At 42.7% G+C, this 17093-nt stretch overlaps 2 protein-coding genes across 2 annotated transcripts in view; one reads left to right on the plus strand and one right to left on the minus strand.

Moving 5' to 3' along the window:
- si:dkey-8e10.3 (serine/threonine-protein kinase SBK1) overlaps positions 1-8965 on the plus strand; it is a 10827-nt gene extending 1862 nt beyond the window's left edge. The window contains exons 2-3 of the mRNA XM_063209461.1: positions 788-990; positions 6798-8965. Of these exons, the coding sequence (XP_063065531.1) occupies positions 788-990; positions 6798-7583 (989 nt within the window). The 3' untranslated portion in view covers positions 7584-8965. The remainder of the gene's footprint in view (positions 1-787; positions 991-6797) is intronic.
- Positions 8966-13999: 5034 nt separating this feature from the next.
- The window catches only part of LOC134456996 (antigen WC1.1), a 37084-nt gene continuing 33990 nt past the window's right edge, over positions 14000-17093 (minus strand). Inside the window, exon 17 of the mRNA XM_063208708.1 lies at positions 14000-16620. Coding sequence (XP_063064778.1) covers positions 16409-16620 — 212 coding nt within the window. The 3' untranslated portion in view covers positions 14000-16408. The remainder of the gene's footprint in view (positions 16621-17093) is intronic.

Below are 17093 nucleotides of genomic sequence, written 5' to 3' on the forward strand. Positions count from 1 at the left end.
AGCTTGCCCCAGTCTTTGAATGCTTGTGGCCCTACAGCACCCTGATCTGTCCCTCCAGGTGGGCCAATATACACTACGTTCAAGAGAAGTTTGTTCACTTAAGTGTTGTCAATGTGGTTCGTGCTCTACTTCACAGGTGCTTTTGGTCCCACCGAAGCCGCTTTCTTATTTGGCTAGAGAGCCAATATGATCAAAAGAAGTCGTTCAAAATGTACCGCATGCATACATCCCATTCACATTTCAAATTGCAAACTAGTGAGTAATAGGCATGACACATCTTCATTGTGGCTCTAATTTTAGCCCTTAGTATGTGCTAAAGATAGGCCTGCATTAAAGGAAGTCTCACAAAATGAAAAGCCTTTAATCTATGATGGCCTATCGAGATCATGATGACTTGCCAAACATTTCCTTGTGTTATGTGACCTGTGTGTATTAGAGTGCACTGGGTGACTACAATTACCATTTTTGCATCCTCTTCAAACATGACCCAACCTCTCAAATTTCATGGTTTGCAGGTATATAGATTATGCACATTCACATTCATTTCTTTAGCGCAGGAGCTGCAAAATGTATGCAATGTCTAATATTAAAAACAAACTTCACCATATTAATTCATATAAAATGGGCAGTAGCATCCTTTTGGTATTGCTCAACCATGCTTTACTTGATGCACATAGACATTTTTCCAGTTCTTTTTAAGAAACGTTCCAGATACACTAAACCATGTTTGTGTGTGTCTGTGTATGTGTGTGGGTGAACCTGTGTATGTTGGGTTATACACGAGCAGGTACCCCAATGGCCCTGAAGGTGATGCCCAAGGCCTCCACCAAGCTGCAGGGCTTCCTGCGTGAGTACTGCATCTCGCTGCACCTCTCCCACCACCCCTGCATAGTGGGCCTTTTCGGCATCTTCTTCCAGTCCAAGGAGCACTACGGCTTTGCACAGGAGCTCATCATCGGACGGGACCTGTTTGCAGTCATCAAGCCCAGGGTGAGATGAAGAGATGCATGGATGGTTTGTGTGTGTGCGCATGCGCGCATGTATATTGGGGACATCTGTCATTGTAATGTACAGAATCTGTTAGTCTACATCTTTTAACTGTAATTTTTATTTTATTTTTAAGTGCAATTTTTGTTTTTTTGTGTCATTTCAAAATTCTGTCTATCATCAGCCGATACTCATTAAAAAGGGAGAGGGACACATGAAACTGTGACACTTGCTTGTCCAAACATTTAGCATGCACAGCAATGTTCGCTATCCAAAGCACAACACCAGCATTCACAGTAACCAGAGCCGGCCTGGAACATGGAAATTATGTGCAAGATTCACAACCGGGTCAAGGGTCAGATTCTTAAAACTTGATACTGCAGGCCAATTAGAGGACGGTCTATAATTACCCCTCCCCCTTTACCTCACCATTAGTAAGACGTGATGTGTCCTTTCGGCTGTCAAGGAAGCTATTTTAAGCCCCTGAATCGGAGTTATTACATCAATGGAGAACCTCCAAAGAGATTTGTGAAGGCTCAGAGTCAGCGCCGAGACGTTAAGAAAGTAATAAAAGTGGTGGAGGCCTTTGCTCTGTAAGTACTGTTTATTACGGTGGCCTAAAGTGCCCAAAGTGAATTTTGAACATTAAGCTCTTGGGGATCCAGGAGATTTGAAAGACATCTGACATGGAATGCAGTTAAATTAAATTCGAGTTCTGCGGTCACGGGGCTAACGTAGCTGTGAAGGAAGGGAATTAGTCATGCCGCGTGTATTAGTGACACCTCAACCTGTGCAATAGCCATTGGTCACAGTCTGGACCACACACACAGGCACACGCACGCACGCACACAAACACACATACGCACACACACACACACACACACACACACACACACACACACACACACACACACACACACACACACACACACACACACACAGGATTAGAAGGTCTCCATGTCTCCATTCACTGTGTATAATTCCAATAACTGTAACTGGGATTTAGACATAGAGAATAATATCTCCATTATCACTACCAAGTCTGTGCTGACGATTTTGTCGGCCCAGGAGGTGTGACATGCCTGACGATCTGTCATCTTCTTCTAATTACTTTCTCCCTAACATACAGTCTGTTAGCGATTTCATCGTATCAAACCTTATGAAATTCTCTTTCTGTGTAAAATGAATATACATGGAATTATTTCTGTCTCTTTCTGTTAGTTTAAAAATGAAAAGATTGCTATATACTCAACCTAATATTTTTATCTTGACCAATCTCGATTGTCACAAAAATAAAATGTTTCATCCAAAGGATTTTATCTTAATAAGAAATCAAAATTCAATTTAATATAGTATGTACAGTATATCACGAAAGTGAGTACACCCCTCACAGTTTTTGCAGATTTATGAGTATATCTTTTCATAGGAAAGCATTACAGAAATTTCACTTTGACACAATGATTAGTGACCTTTTAACAACATATTTAACCGCTTAAATTTCTTGTTCACTCAGAAAAAAAAACAAAATACAGCCATTAATGTTTGAACATGTACTCACAAAAGTGAGTACACCCCAGATGAAAGTCCGGTAGAGAAGGGGCTGTGTTTGCTCAAATCGTCTCAAAATGAAACGAAATGAAAAGGGATGAAAAGGGAGGTCATCAGTGTACGTTTCAACCTTTCTTCGCATTGAATTTTAACATTTGAAGAGTTCAGATGCAAAACCCCCTAACTCCATTTCTGAAGACCTGCGCTTCTATACTTTTAGAGAACCCCGTTGTTGGTTTTGTTTACATTTAAGTACTTGATAATACATATAAATAGTTATATCATATAAATAAAATAAAAAATAAGCAATTTTAGTAGCTTTGTATTAAATAAAAATGAATGAAGATTATTTTCTGAAAAGGCACTTAGGGGGTTTTGCATCTGAACTCTTCATTTTGAGTCTGCATCTGGCTTAAATACATTGGTGTGAGATTTGAATGCAATCCTATGGAGAATATCATGATCTGCTTCAGTAGTCACAGTGCATGTTGACATGCTTGTTTAGGCATATTTCAGATTACCAATGTTGACAGCATCCATGCATCCCCAAACCATGTCAGTCCCACTACCATGCTTGGATTTTGATAGGATACACTTGTTTGTAAAAAGCGGTTAAATAAGTAGTTAAAAGGTCACTAATCATTGTGTCAAAGTGAAATTTCTGTAATGCTTTCCTATGAAAAGATATACTCAAAAATCTGAAAAACTGTGAGGGGTGTATTCACTTTTGTGATATACTGTAAGTAGGCTACTTGATCCAATTTCTCTACTTTCCCAGGTGATTAGAATGACTCTTACTAGTTAATTTTGGCCTTTTGACATTTTTTAGTGCTATGTAAAAGAGTTGAACACCTGTGGATTTGGGATTGATTTTGCCCTGATGAAGACTCACTATGGCTGAAACATATTGATGATTTTAGTTGAATATATATTATTATTTTACCCTATGTATTAAAGCCATTTGAAACTTTTTTGTAGACTGCCTTGGATGTTCCATCTTTAGTTTATCGAATTTTGGTATAATGCTTTAAGACCTGACCCATATTATAAATGTTCTATTACCAAAATGGCCAAGTCATATTGTGTACGACTAAGTGTGTATACATGCATACATTTCGTAGTAGTGGAGTACTATGATAGAAAGGTCTTTCCGATAATTATTACAGCGTTCCACTGGCGGATTGCTGCAGGGATACACAGTAAAAACTTACAAGGATTTCAGAGTAATTTACTGTGAAATCTCACAGTTAATTACTCTGATGTTCTGGTACACTATGCTACTGTGATGGTCACACGGCACACAGCAAATTAGTTTGAAATCATTGTATCACTTGCCATTTCTCACCTAACTTGCACATCACAGTATTTTACTGTGCTCTTCAAGGATAACCAGCATGCCAAAGTGATAAACTAGGAAACATCACAGTAAACTACTGTGTGGGCGGAGTATCTATTGAATTATTAGTGCATTGGGGCACAACTTCAGTCATAGACAGGTTGGGCTCTTCATTACAATCACACCTTTCATTGACATTTTCAGCAAATTATTTCATTCTTAATGTCTTGTGGTATACATGTATACACCCATCATCAGTTGACTACGTTTTCCCCACTCTCTGTCAAATAACAGGAGAATGAGCTTATATATATTGGGAGATATACATGACCATCTTCATGACGGTGGGAATATGGTCATTTTTCTTGTGTACCACTTTAAATAGTACAACCCCTACAATAAACACAGAATATAACAAGGAGTAATATTTTGAAGCACACTTAAGATATTCCTTCTAGATAAATGGCTCTCCATAAGTGCATTGCATGATGGGACACGATCTGAAGCCTGTATGTCCTAAGCCCCTCCCCCTCAGGTTGTACATATTGACATGAGGAAGTGAGAAAAAAGGAGATGACCAAGCATGGGAAGACATGTAGCAAACAAGAAGTTGATGACTAAATAGTTTGCTGTAAATGTCGATGAAGTGTCTGAAGGCCCAGGTTGTACTATGTGGCAGCCTTGGCCTAATGGTTAGGGAGGTGGACTTAAGTTCAGTGAGTTGCAGGTTCAAATTCCTCCATACCCTACATTGCCTTAGGGACAGCAACCAATATTGTATATTTGTGTATCACTTTGAGTAAAGGCGTCAGCCCTCAACCCAACTGACATGCCTTCCCATTGAACTTTCGCCCACTTCAAGTGTGTAACAATATCTTACTGTGAACTCACAGGGAGTTACTGGCTACTAATTGCATTCATTTCACAGTAACATAGTGTGAATTCGTCGTATCACGGTTAACTACTGTTAAGGCGTCAGCCTTCAACCCAGCTGACATGCCCTCCCTGTGAACTTTCGCCCACTTTAAGTGTTTAACAATATCTTACTGTGAACTCACAGGGAGTTACTGGCTACTAATTGCATTCATTTCACAGTAACATACTGTGACATTCTGCCATAATTTGTTACTGTGAAATCCAGAGAGACTTTTCGTCATATCACAGTTATCTACTGTGCTGTTATAACAGGTGTTTCGTGGCTCTAGGCCATGATTGGGTGCACTATGTGGCTGCCTTGGCCTAATGGTTAGGGAGGTGGACTTAAGATCAGAGAGTTGCAGGTTCTATTCCCTCCTAACCCGGCATTACCCTAGGGACACTAACCAATGCTGCATATCTGTATGTCACTTTGGGTAGCTCCTGGCCATGATTGATTGTAATTACTAATTATTAGGCCTAATTAGAAGAAGGTCTATGATTGGAAATGTTGCTGGTTCTGCTTCCAATAAATTAAGTTGCAACCAATGTGCTACACAAACACTTTCTTAAGTTGGCACCTGCTAATGCCTTTGTCTTGGATGTGCACGCCAAAACTCCAGCATCCAATTTTAAATCAGAATATTGCCACCTAGTAAACAAAATTACGCTATCTTGTGAAGTGCCATTGCACAATTGAAAGTCAAATGCTGCATGACATGATTGACATTGCCTACCATCAACCAGGAACAATGGTAGTGCCCAATCAATCTGTCAATTAGTACCTGACCTCACTTGAGTACATAGGACTGTTACAAATTCATTGAATTACTACCTGCAGCTGCCACATGCCTGATTACTCTGGTCACATGGTTAACTTTCACCTCTATATAAACTCAGACTGTCACAATGCTTGAGTTGCTTGCCTAAATGACTGGTTCGCTGGCTCTCTGTCCGGCTTGTTGGTTAGTGAGCTAACTGACCGACCAACTGACTGTTTGCTGGTTGGCTGGCTAACTGAGTCTTTTGGTTGACTGGATGTCTGGTTTGTTAGCTGGCTAGCCATACAACTGACTTGTTTGTTGGTTAGTTGGCTGACTAACTGAGTGTTAGTTGGTTAGCCGGCTCTTTGGCTGGCTAGCTGACAACTGACTCTTTTGGTTGGCTGGTGGACTGGTTTGTTGGCTGGCTAGCTATTTAATTGGAAGTGAGTATTATGGTAGCAGGTATCCTTTTTGGTGTGTTGCTTACTTGATTAAGAAATTTCAGGTTTGTCTAATTATGCTCAACCAGAGTATTCTATGCATACTGGTTAATGTACTCTCATCCAGGAGACAATTAACAAATGGTAATAATAATGCACATATTGCAGATACTTGAGTTTCTCTGTAATTATGGAGAGTTCAGCCTATCAATTCAAGAGATCAGTGTGATGGACTGGTTCCATGCCACAGTTGTCTCAGTCATGGTGGGGAATGGGAGGTGCCACAATAACATGGTAGCTACCTCTTTTGTGGTGATGAATGGAGGGGCGGGATCATGGTAGTGTGGGTAGGGTGACAGTAACTTACTGTGGTGTGGCCACAGTAAACTACTGTGAGAAGATCACAGTAAACTGTGAGGATGGCCACAGTAAACTACTGTGAAATGAATGCAATTAGTAGCCAGTAAGTTCCTGTGACATCACGGGAATATTTTTTACTGTGTAGAGTTCATTCACTCTATTCATTCATTGTCAGGGGATATACAGCAGGTAGTGTTCAATATATTTTCAAACTAATTGCCCGTATAGAGTCTTGACTTTGGTTCTAAATCATTTCAATAACACCTGATCTTCCATACCCGTATGCTATAGAGCCGGGTAGTTGCCCACCATCACTTGCTGGTGCACCCTCCTGGTCTTGTGACTGAAACCCTGCTATTTCATCTCTCTCTCTCTCTCTCTCTCTCTCTCTCTCTCTCTCTCTCTCTCTCTCTCTCTCTCTCTCTCTCTCTCTCTCCTCCTATCCAGGTGGGTATTCCGGAGTGTGCGGTGAAGCGCTGTGCCCAGCAGGTAGCGAGTGCGCTGGAGTACATCCACGAGCAGGGCCTGGTGCACCGCGACATCAAGCCCGAGAACGTGCTGCTGCTGGACAGCCACTGCAGCCGTGTCAAGCTGGCCGACTTCGGCCTCACCCAAAAGCGGGGCACCATGATCCGCATGATCAACGGCACGCTGCCGTACATGTCGCCCGAGCTCTGTGCCATGGCGGTGGACAGCAGCGGTGGTGGTGGGCAGCAGCAGGGCGAGGGGAAGCAAGGTGGGGTGAGGCCCACTGAACCTCCACCCCCACGGCCACCATCACCACCGCCGCCGCTCAGCGTGGAGCCCAGCCTGGACACATGGGCCTTCGGGGTGCTCATCTTCTGCATCCTGACCGGCTTCTTCCCCTGGGACCGCTGCCTGCCCTCCGACGACTTCTACCAGGAGTTCGTCGACTGGGCAGAGCCTCAGTCCCCACCATCATCATCATCATCTTCGCCTCGTTCTTCTCCACCACCACCGTTGTCGCCCGATGACGTCCCGTCCCAGTGGAAGAAGTTCACGCCCAGCGCCCTGGAGATGTTTGGCCGCATGCTGGCCCTGGACGCCTCCCGCAGGTGCTCCGTGGGCGAGGTGAGGGCCTACGTGGACCAGGACTGGCTGAATGCTACGGCCGCCGCCAAAGCACTGGCAGGCGGAGACGGCAAGAAGGTCAACGGCACCTCCAGCCCTTGCGTGAGCAGAAGCAGCCCCGTTCGAGAGGTGTTGGCATGACGACGTAAATCATCCTCAAGGACTCTTTTTTATTTTCGTGTGTGTGCTGCACAAGGGAGAAGGGTGAAGGCTAACAGGGAAGATAGGGCGAGAGGGGAGGGGGGTAGAATGAGGGGAGGTGAGGGGTCCGTGCTGGGGATTCTTCTGGGAAGTTGTAGCTCATCTCAACAGCTTTCCAAACTCAATTTTATGGGGGGCCCTTGAAAATGCCCATGCACTTCCCTTGAATGTAGATGTATGGAGCGCTTGAGAGAGCTCTGGCTTCCAGTTGCTTTTCCTGAACGGCGACCAAGGACTCAGATGTGTAATTTTAGCAGTATATTTCCAAAACGTATGCTGTCCATTCACAAGAGTTGTATTTTTCATGACTGCCACTATACATTTCTAATTATTCATTATGGCATGGACATTTACACTTTTCATACATTTATACAGGTACTGTAGATCCTAGATTGCCTAAATGATTTCTGGCTGCAAAACTGCTCTATTCAGACCAATAAATATTACTTTATTTAATTGGTAAATGCCCATGAAATGATTACATGTATGAATGGGCTGCCTACATTTTGGAAATAAACCACTACAAAATGAGACACTTAAGTTTTAAGAGCCACCGACCTATAGCACTGCTGTCAGAGTTCAGGGTTGCCAGATGAGGCTGATGATTTCCAGCCCAAAAAATGTTCAAAACCCGCCTAGAAGCACAAAATCCCGCCCAATTCTATTGATGTCTATGGCAAAAATTGGGCGGGTTTTTCTGCTAAATGCCATTTTTACCCACACTAGGCCATCCTAAGCAGCCCAATCTGGCAACACTGCAGATGATGCATGATATTTAGGTGTCACTGACCCCCAGCACTGCTCTACGTGGACGAGATGCCATTCCACTGGCCACCAAACCACCTGCTTGGCGTGTTAACTACAATAGCATGGAACGCAATCTTTTACACACTGCAGTAAAAGACTGTTTTACAAGGTTGTTTGAGATTCAACAGCAACTACAGTGCACTTGACAAGATAATTCAATTATGTTTATATGTGAGTCAACCGGATATCACAATGTGAAGGTGCTGACAGGAGGAGTGACAGTTCTATTTATAGAGCAGGTAGCAAAGTGTCTCTACTAAAACTAAACACGCACAGACAGACATACATACAGTACATACGTAGCTACAAAGGCAGTCACCTGTGCAAGTGGTATCTTTTTCTACAAACCTCTCGTGATGAATGCTTTAACATCCTTTTGTTTTTGTATACACATATTGGACACTGGAATGCTGTGATATTTTGTCTGATACCAATAAAGTACTGTAATCTTAATGAAGTTGCTCTCATTTATTTCATTGAAACCATTACCATCGAACCAACGTGGCCACATTGCACAGACACACACACAATAATGTACACATACAATATCTCTCTCTCTCTCTCTCTCTCTCTCTCTCTCTCTCTCTCTCTCTCTCTCTCTCTCTCTCTCTCTCTCTCTCTCTCTCTCAATATATATGTATATACCGTATACAATATTTCTCTCTCTCCTGTTCTCTCTGGGACAATGTACGTGTATTCATGGGTGTAGTGGTGCGGTATCAAGGTTGTTAGTTAGTCAGTCTAGCAGAGCTCCACAGCAGGGAGGCTACTTGCCCCCTAATGCTTCCCCTAGCCCTCCCTTGCCCCCTGCCCCCAGTATAGTTCAGCAGGCACTTACACCACCCAGGAGGGGTCATCTTTCACCAAACACACACACACACACACACACACACACACACACACACACACACACACACACAAACACAAACACACACACACTAAAACCCTTAGTGGTCAGGCCATCTTCCTCCCTGCAGTGCCTGTACTAAGTAACCTTTCCAACATTAACAGTCACCACACACACACTGCGACATATGACCCCCGTAAAATTCCTATGCTCACGAACCACGAGACAGCAATCACTCCATCAATTACTTCAGAGGGGGGCGAGATCCTGCTAGTATTATCAGTATTTACATTATGTGTCACTGACTAAGCACTTATCAGAGCAAGTGGCGCCTAAACGGTGTCCATCATGATGGAAAACACGGAGGCAGAACTGTGTCAACCCCTGAGGATCGCGGTAAATGATGACGGTTCTGGGACCGTTCCTGGAAAAAAAAAACACTTGCAAGGAGCCTCCGACCCCATCCATAATCAGATCAGGGCATCTGATGCTCGGAGCTGACATCGACAGCTGTGGTCCCTTCAATGTTATTTCTCTAATGTCTCCACAATAAAGTCTGGGATGCTGTTTACTGCCATGATTTACGGTGGAGTGTAGTGAGGTTATAGTGTAGTGTGCGGGTCTTTAAAAAGTCACATACCATCGGCATCGTGTAACGACTTGGAGAAGAGTGCAAAAAAGATTCACATGATTTTGTTACAGCAAGGCAAGGTCATTGAAGTTGACTGCCATTGGTGATTGGAGCTTTTTGTGATTTAGTGGAAATGGGCATTTCATTTGAGGGTCAGTTTTAAATTCAAGTGCCTTGTGTCATGTGACAAATTACTGTGTCTTGGCCAGATGCAATTAATTATGATGACTCAATATAGCTTATTGAAATGTTATTTTCAGGAGTGTTATTTTTTCCATTGACAACACATACATATAAGCACATCACTTACTGTATGTAAGTATTTTGGCCAATATGAAGTCTGAAACCGAAAACGAAAACTCTAAACAGAAATTATATTCTCATTCGGTCACATCTACTGTACGAGCGAACTGAAGTCAGATCAACCACTGACCTCCGTTTGGGAGTGTATAAAACCTTCTCTTTGTCAAATGACATGTGTCAACCAGCTGTGGAACAGTAGTGTGTGCATCCTACTCCGTCCCATTCCTCAGCTATGAGCTCAAGCTTCTGGAGGGGTGAGAGGAAGAAGAGGAGGCGAAGAGTGTCCCCAAGGGGGTGATGCCATTTGTTTCTCTTTCGCATTACATCACTGCACGCTTTCCATATAGTATCCTACCCACTGCGCACTGCATTCAGACAAACAGATGTCATAGGGAATGTTTGGGAGCATTGGGGAATACAATTGGGGGAATACAGGCCTGACGTAACCAGACAAGCAAAGTAGGCAAATGACTAGGGTCCTCAGATGAAAGAGAATGACTGTTAATGGCTGATGTTTTCAAATCACAGCAATGCCAACCTATGCCATTGAATTAAGGGAGGTGCTGCCACAATTACTATTGCCTCTTTTCCACTGCCATTTTTCTTGTGAAAAGTGAAATGAAAGCCCACTGGGAAACTCCAACTCCCATTGTCATTGTGACACAGCACTCCACAGCACACAAGGGTTCATTGCACACTGCACACAACGAAATTGCATGTATGCCTCACCCGTGCAAGGGGGCAGCCCCCAATGGCACCCCTAGGGAGCAGTGCGACAGGACGGTACCATGCTCAGGGTACCTCAGTCATGGAGGAGGATGGGGAGAGCACTGGTTGATTACTCCCCCCACCTACCTGGCGGGTCGGGAGTCGAACCGGCAACCTTTGGGCTACAGGTCTGACGCCCTAACCGCTTGCATGACTGCCCTTGTGAGCCTACAGCTCGACACGGTCTGACTTGGCCACCATTTTTTGCTTTACCATTGAGCTGTGTTGTGTCTATTCGAAAAGCAAAAAGTGGCAGCCAAGTCGCGCTTTGTCGGGCTGTAGGCCTACCAGAAAACTGGCAGTGGAAAAGAGGCAATACTGAGTGTGGCAGCAACCGCTATTCAGACATAACGCTATTCCGACATCAGACATACTGCATGCACTCTCCCTAAACTGATAAAAGCTGAGCAACGTAGCACAAACCACAGAAATGGCATATCGCGACGGTGTAGGAATAGCGGTATATCGGAATAGCGCCATGTAACCTGTGGCAGCACCAAAAAGTGCAATGATACGGCTATCAACATCTCTCTTGAGGGGGTCCTCTATAATAGTTTGAAAGCTAGGGGCTCAAAGTCCCTCTTTGCCTAGGGCCCCCAAATACCTTGAAACGGCCCTGTGGAAGGGCTTGAGGAGAGGACAGATGGAAAAAAACTCCTCTGGGCCTGCAATCTGATATATTTATAACAATTCCACGACGGCACTGCTGTTGTGGAAAACGAAACAAGCGAAGCCTTGTGACAGCCAAGTGCCTCCCTCACTGTGTCCATCAAAAAGACCAGCAAGCGCATGTGGTGCTGGTGACGAGGCAAATGGGCAATGAGGTTTGCAGCAGAGTGGGAGAAAATGTGTCATTATTTCATGCTGTTCATGCAAACATCACAGTGGACACAAAAGCAATGGCTCTCTGACCACTGACGGAACAGATTACAGCGGTGTTATTGTAAGTAGCCTAGTGTGTGTGTGTGTGTGTGTGTGTGTGTGCGTGCGTGCGTGCGTGCGTGCGTGCGTGCGTGCGTGCGTGCGTGTGTGTGTGCGCGCGCGTGTGTGTGCGTGCCTGTGTGTGTGTGTGGGTGTGTGTTTGATGTTTGCGTGTGCGTACATACATGCGTTGCCGTGTTATTCCCTCATTGACAGCTGCCTGCTGAGCGTTGAGACATACATCAGTAACACCATAGCCACAGCTACAGGTTGTCAAACATTACGCTGACTTGGTTGTCAGTTGTTCTGACATGAATATGTCCCTGTTGATGTTGATGTGTGACACTGTGAACCTATATATTGGTCTACTGTATACATTGATTTATATGATGGTCTACATACTGTAACTGTACATCTTGTTTGATATGTCTTAGTGCCTGTATGTAAGTCTATGCATTTGTGTGCAATATCTTTGAAGTGTCTTTATGTGTGCAGTATTATAGGTTATTAGCCTATATTATATATAGGCTGATTGACACCTTAATTTCCCTTTGGAGTCAATGAAGTACAGTAGGCCTAACCATACTCTACTCTACCCTTCTCTACTTTACATTCAATCAACTCATGACAAGTGTATGTTGTCTTGATGTGAAACACATTTCTAACAAGTTATAAAGATTCCAGTTAGACTGCAGCCATTTATGTCAAAGTCAGATCTGATACAGACGATATAATGGTAGGCTACTTGTAATAATTGTGTGCTTGCTGCTAATGACCCTCAAGACCACAGACATGGCCCACTTTTCAAGTTCCACGTTTTTTCAAGTACAAGTAAGTTGCTGAAACCATATTTGTCAAGGAACTTCAACAGCCTTCGATAGTTGTAAAAAACAACACTCATCTACTGCTGAATAACAAGGGAGTCCTGTGATTGGAATGTCTTTGTGTTCTATTTCAGGTATCGTTAGTTACAGAAGTGCGTTGCCTTGGTAGCCCACCTGCTAACAGCACATGTGTAGCTGCAGGGCAGGAAGTCAGGGCCGTGTTTACATGTGGCCTTGGGGCTACTGCTTACAAATTAGTCCCTCTGGGCATTAGCCATAGGGCCATAACCTTCAGGGGAGACCTCATGGGAGCCTGGCAAAGGATGCTCACACCCAGCATAGAATCAATGTAATAACACACTCCTGCCAATATGCAACTGCGTGCACGTTGGCCAAAGTAGGCCTATGACATGTGCATGCTTTCTAAATAGGTTACGACCCAAAAACGTACCTGTAAATGATCTTCCAAGGTCAGTTATTGCTAAGATGTCCTTTCAAAGACACGTCTCCTCTCCAAGCTTCATATCAAATATTGTTTCTTTTTTAAGTATTATGGAATTAAATTATGTTATGGTAAACTTACTGTATAGGCTAAGTCAATTAATAAATCCAAGAACAAGATAAATAATCAAATGTTTCAAGACAAACGACCTAATTGTTGTTTTTTGTGTGAAGGTGTAGTAAAGTGACTTGTTGATCAGTACTGTTGTTTAGCAAGCACAGGCAGTACAATTAAGTTGATTGTTACAAACAAAAGATGATAAAAATTGTCATTACATTTGATTATGAATCACAGATTGTGTTACTAGTTAAATTAACATTGTTAATTTCACTGTCAGGAGGGAGGCACCAGAAGAAAACATTGAAAAAACTCATCACCAAACAAATCTTAAAAGCAATCCGTGAACACATGTATTTGCAGTTTTCTTCCTTGACCAAACATTAAAAGCACCGCACTGCTCGATTGCATAGGCTACTGCGCAGATAACCACACTGCCGAGTCAGAACTGGAAGATGGCTTCTTGTGCTGTGTATCAAACTATAAACTTCTTAGATCATACAGCTTAAAACACAGCACCAGAGCAATCTCCAAAAAGCCCAAGTTACAGATTGCCATCAGTTTGTCTGTCTGTGCATAACGCCCGTTATGAAAGGGTGTCAGTTTCAAGTCCCGCAAACAAAGTGTCCTTGAAATATGAGCAGTTGATAGTTTAAAGTCAGTTTGACAAATTGTGCATTAATTCATAAAGGCATTTGTTTATTTTTTTGGTTGGAACAATTAAGAAACAGTGTAAAACATTACATGAAAATATTTGTGAGTAAAATATCAGTATATCAGTACATCAGCAATTTATTTGCGTTTTAAGGCTTTAAGATAATAAGCACTTGCGACATTTAAAAAACTGTAAATCAACAGAAGCTTTCTATTTACATACCATTATTAAAAGATTAGTTTTGTTGTAATATAAAAATGCCTGTGTTATACAAAAAAATAATTGACATAGTGCTTAGTTTTTTGGTTACAACTGACAACTGCTTTGAAAAATACTCTGCACTTGACAAGATGGGTGGGAAGCACTGGACCTCAGGCCAATTAAGAGATTCTCAGAGTGTTCTGGAGTGTTCTAGAGTGATCAGTGTGGCACAGCTGCTTGCCTTGCCCTCTGGTACAAGTGTGCTTGAACCACTTCACCCTCGCTCTTGCTCAACCACCCAGACTAAAGTTCCCTCTCCCCTCTCTCTAAAAGATCACATTACTCCAATGCTACAGCGGTGCTGCAGTACTGTCAATGCTGAAAAGCTGCAATGCTTTTTATTTATTTGTTGGATGTTCTGACATTCGCTGACAGGAAATGTATTTTTCTGTTGTAAAGCATGTTGACCGTGACTGCAACCACAGGCATAATATGGCTACAAAGGCTTGAGGATTATTTGGAATATAAAAGAAAATCATTGGTCAAAATAAGAAAATGATTCTTCTATGTAAAATAGTTTTAGAATTACATCTGTTTGCTTGTATTGTGTGCAGTTTTCATGATTATGTACTTTTACAAATAAAAAATTAAGACAGCATAGAGCTATGTCATAGAGCAAAAAAGAATAATGCAAAATGAAACAAAATGTCTGATTCTAATGTCACTAAGTAATATACACCTACATATTATGCAGAGATTTTTCTCAGTTTGTTAATAGCTAATTCCTCCATTATGTACCAATATTTGAAGTAAAACACAGTATACAGTAACTGCTATACTCTGCTCCAAAATATTGTGTGGCTAGATTGCACATAGTACAAAGGCGGTTTAGTTAAAACATGTCTACTTGAGTTTTGTTGTAGACTGTGGTCACTTTAATAAACACTGGATCATGTAAGAGCAACATAGCTACATGATTTAACATGTTGGTTGTCCGCATCAACCTACACATAACAATTACATGCTATATAATACTGTATACTCTATATGTATAAGAAAATTAAATTTTAAGGAACTAAATATCTCAGTATTTACATGTCAAAATCAAAACACGATTTCAGGTCTATTCCTCAAACTATATGTTTTTTTGTCTTTTTTCTTTTTTTTCTTTTTTTAGAGCATATTAAAACCTGTTAAAAACTGTAACAAGGGGGCCCTGCCGTGGCTGATATGGTAGGGCACATGTTTACCACTCAGTCGACCCGGGTTCGATTCCCGGTTCGGGTCCTGTGCCGGTCCTTCCCCATCTCTCCCTCCCATCTCACTTCCTGTCTCTCCTTCACTATCCTGTCTCACAAAAACCAATAGAGGCTGAAAAGCCCCCCAAAAAATACTTTAAAAAAACTGTAACAAGGGAAACCCATTCAGTAAATTAGCTTACCCAGCATGGACAAACAAATGTATGTTCATTAAATGTCAAGAAATATATTGCATTTGCTTGGTGAGTCCCAAAATTTTCAATATGTGTATTTTACATGAAAAAAAATACGTAGCCACTCTCAGGTAGCTGGTCTTATACATTCTGCAAGCTATATCATTCTCTCAGGTTTTCTTAACGCAATTTTTAAAAGATATTATGATAACTGAAGCTTTAAGGTTCGAAGTTTTTGGAGTGGCTAAATATTGTGGCCCAAAGACTTGGGGTTAAACCTGCCGGATACTCAAATTGATACACAACTTTTATTTCCTCAAGAATATGAAACATATAACCACCTGCTCTTCCACCTACTACCTACTCCTCATCAACCTCTTCCTCTTCCTCAGCCTGCTCCTTCTACTTATCCTCCTCATACCATACTGAAGAACCTTAAGTTTGCCACTGAGGAGGAACCTCTAAAACAGTGGCTCCCAACATTTTTTGGCTCGGGACCCATTTTGACACCACAAATTTCTGGGGACCGGGCCCCATACACATATTTTTTACCTGACTAAAAAAAAGACTGAGCTAACTTGTAGGCTATTAAACCTGTAGATATTTCTGAAAATGTGTAAGAGTGAATGTGGCATTTCCATCAGAATATTAATTAATTAGCCTGATGTTATTAGACATTTCAGGCGACCCCATTTGAATTCCAGGCGACTCCATATTGGGTCCCCCCACCCCAAAGTTGAAAACCACTGCCCTACAAGTTTTCTGAGGAACCTACAGTATGTGTGACAAACTAAACCACTTCCTCCTCAACCTCTGGTCACGGGTCGTTGTCTGGCTCGATGTAGTCTTCTTCCTCCTCCAGGAGCGCCCTGGTCTCCTGTAGCGGTGATGGTGGCAGGGCCCTCCGCTCCTCCTCCTCCTCCTCTTCAATGGCTGGTTCTGGTTCAGCCACATCGTCATAACCCTCCCCGTCATCGCCATCGTCATCGTCATCGTCATCGCTCTCGCCGTCCTGCTCCATGTCACGTTCTGAGGGTTACAGAGCTCTCTCAAAATTCATGTTATGTTACATTGCCCTTTGCATTACACGTAGCAGACATCTTTATCAAAAAGGACTCACCAAAGAGGACATGAATGTGGGAGTGTCAGGAAGGGTCTAAGAGAACTACTGCATAAATCAGTCTGCATCAAAAAAATTGGACCTCATCATAAGCTTCCCAACACCCTCTTGACCTCATCATAAGCTTCCCAACTCCCTCTTGATTTCATCATATTATAAGCCTGCCAACGCTTCTCCTAGTATTTAAAAATTAAAATGGAATAAAGCCCCCCAATGGCAACTAAGTACCGCCCCCTCTCAGCTGTATCCTTCTCAACACCCCCCTAGGGCTCCCCAACAGCCCCTGGAGGGCTCTGGAGCCCCCGTCGTACGTTACCTGGTCAATGGGGATGATCTGATAAGGGGGATTATCTAGTCAGTGGTTAAAGAGTGAAAAAGTTCA

The sequence above is a fragment of the Engraulis encrasicolus genome, chromosome 10, assembly GCF_034702125.1.
Source record: "Engraulis encrasicolus isolate BLACKSEA-1 chromosome 10, IST_EnEncr_1.0, whole genome shotgun sequence".
NCBI classification, from domain to species: Eukaryota; Metazoa; Chordata; class Actinopteri; order Clupeiformes; family Engraulidae; genus Engraulis; species Engraulis encrasicolus.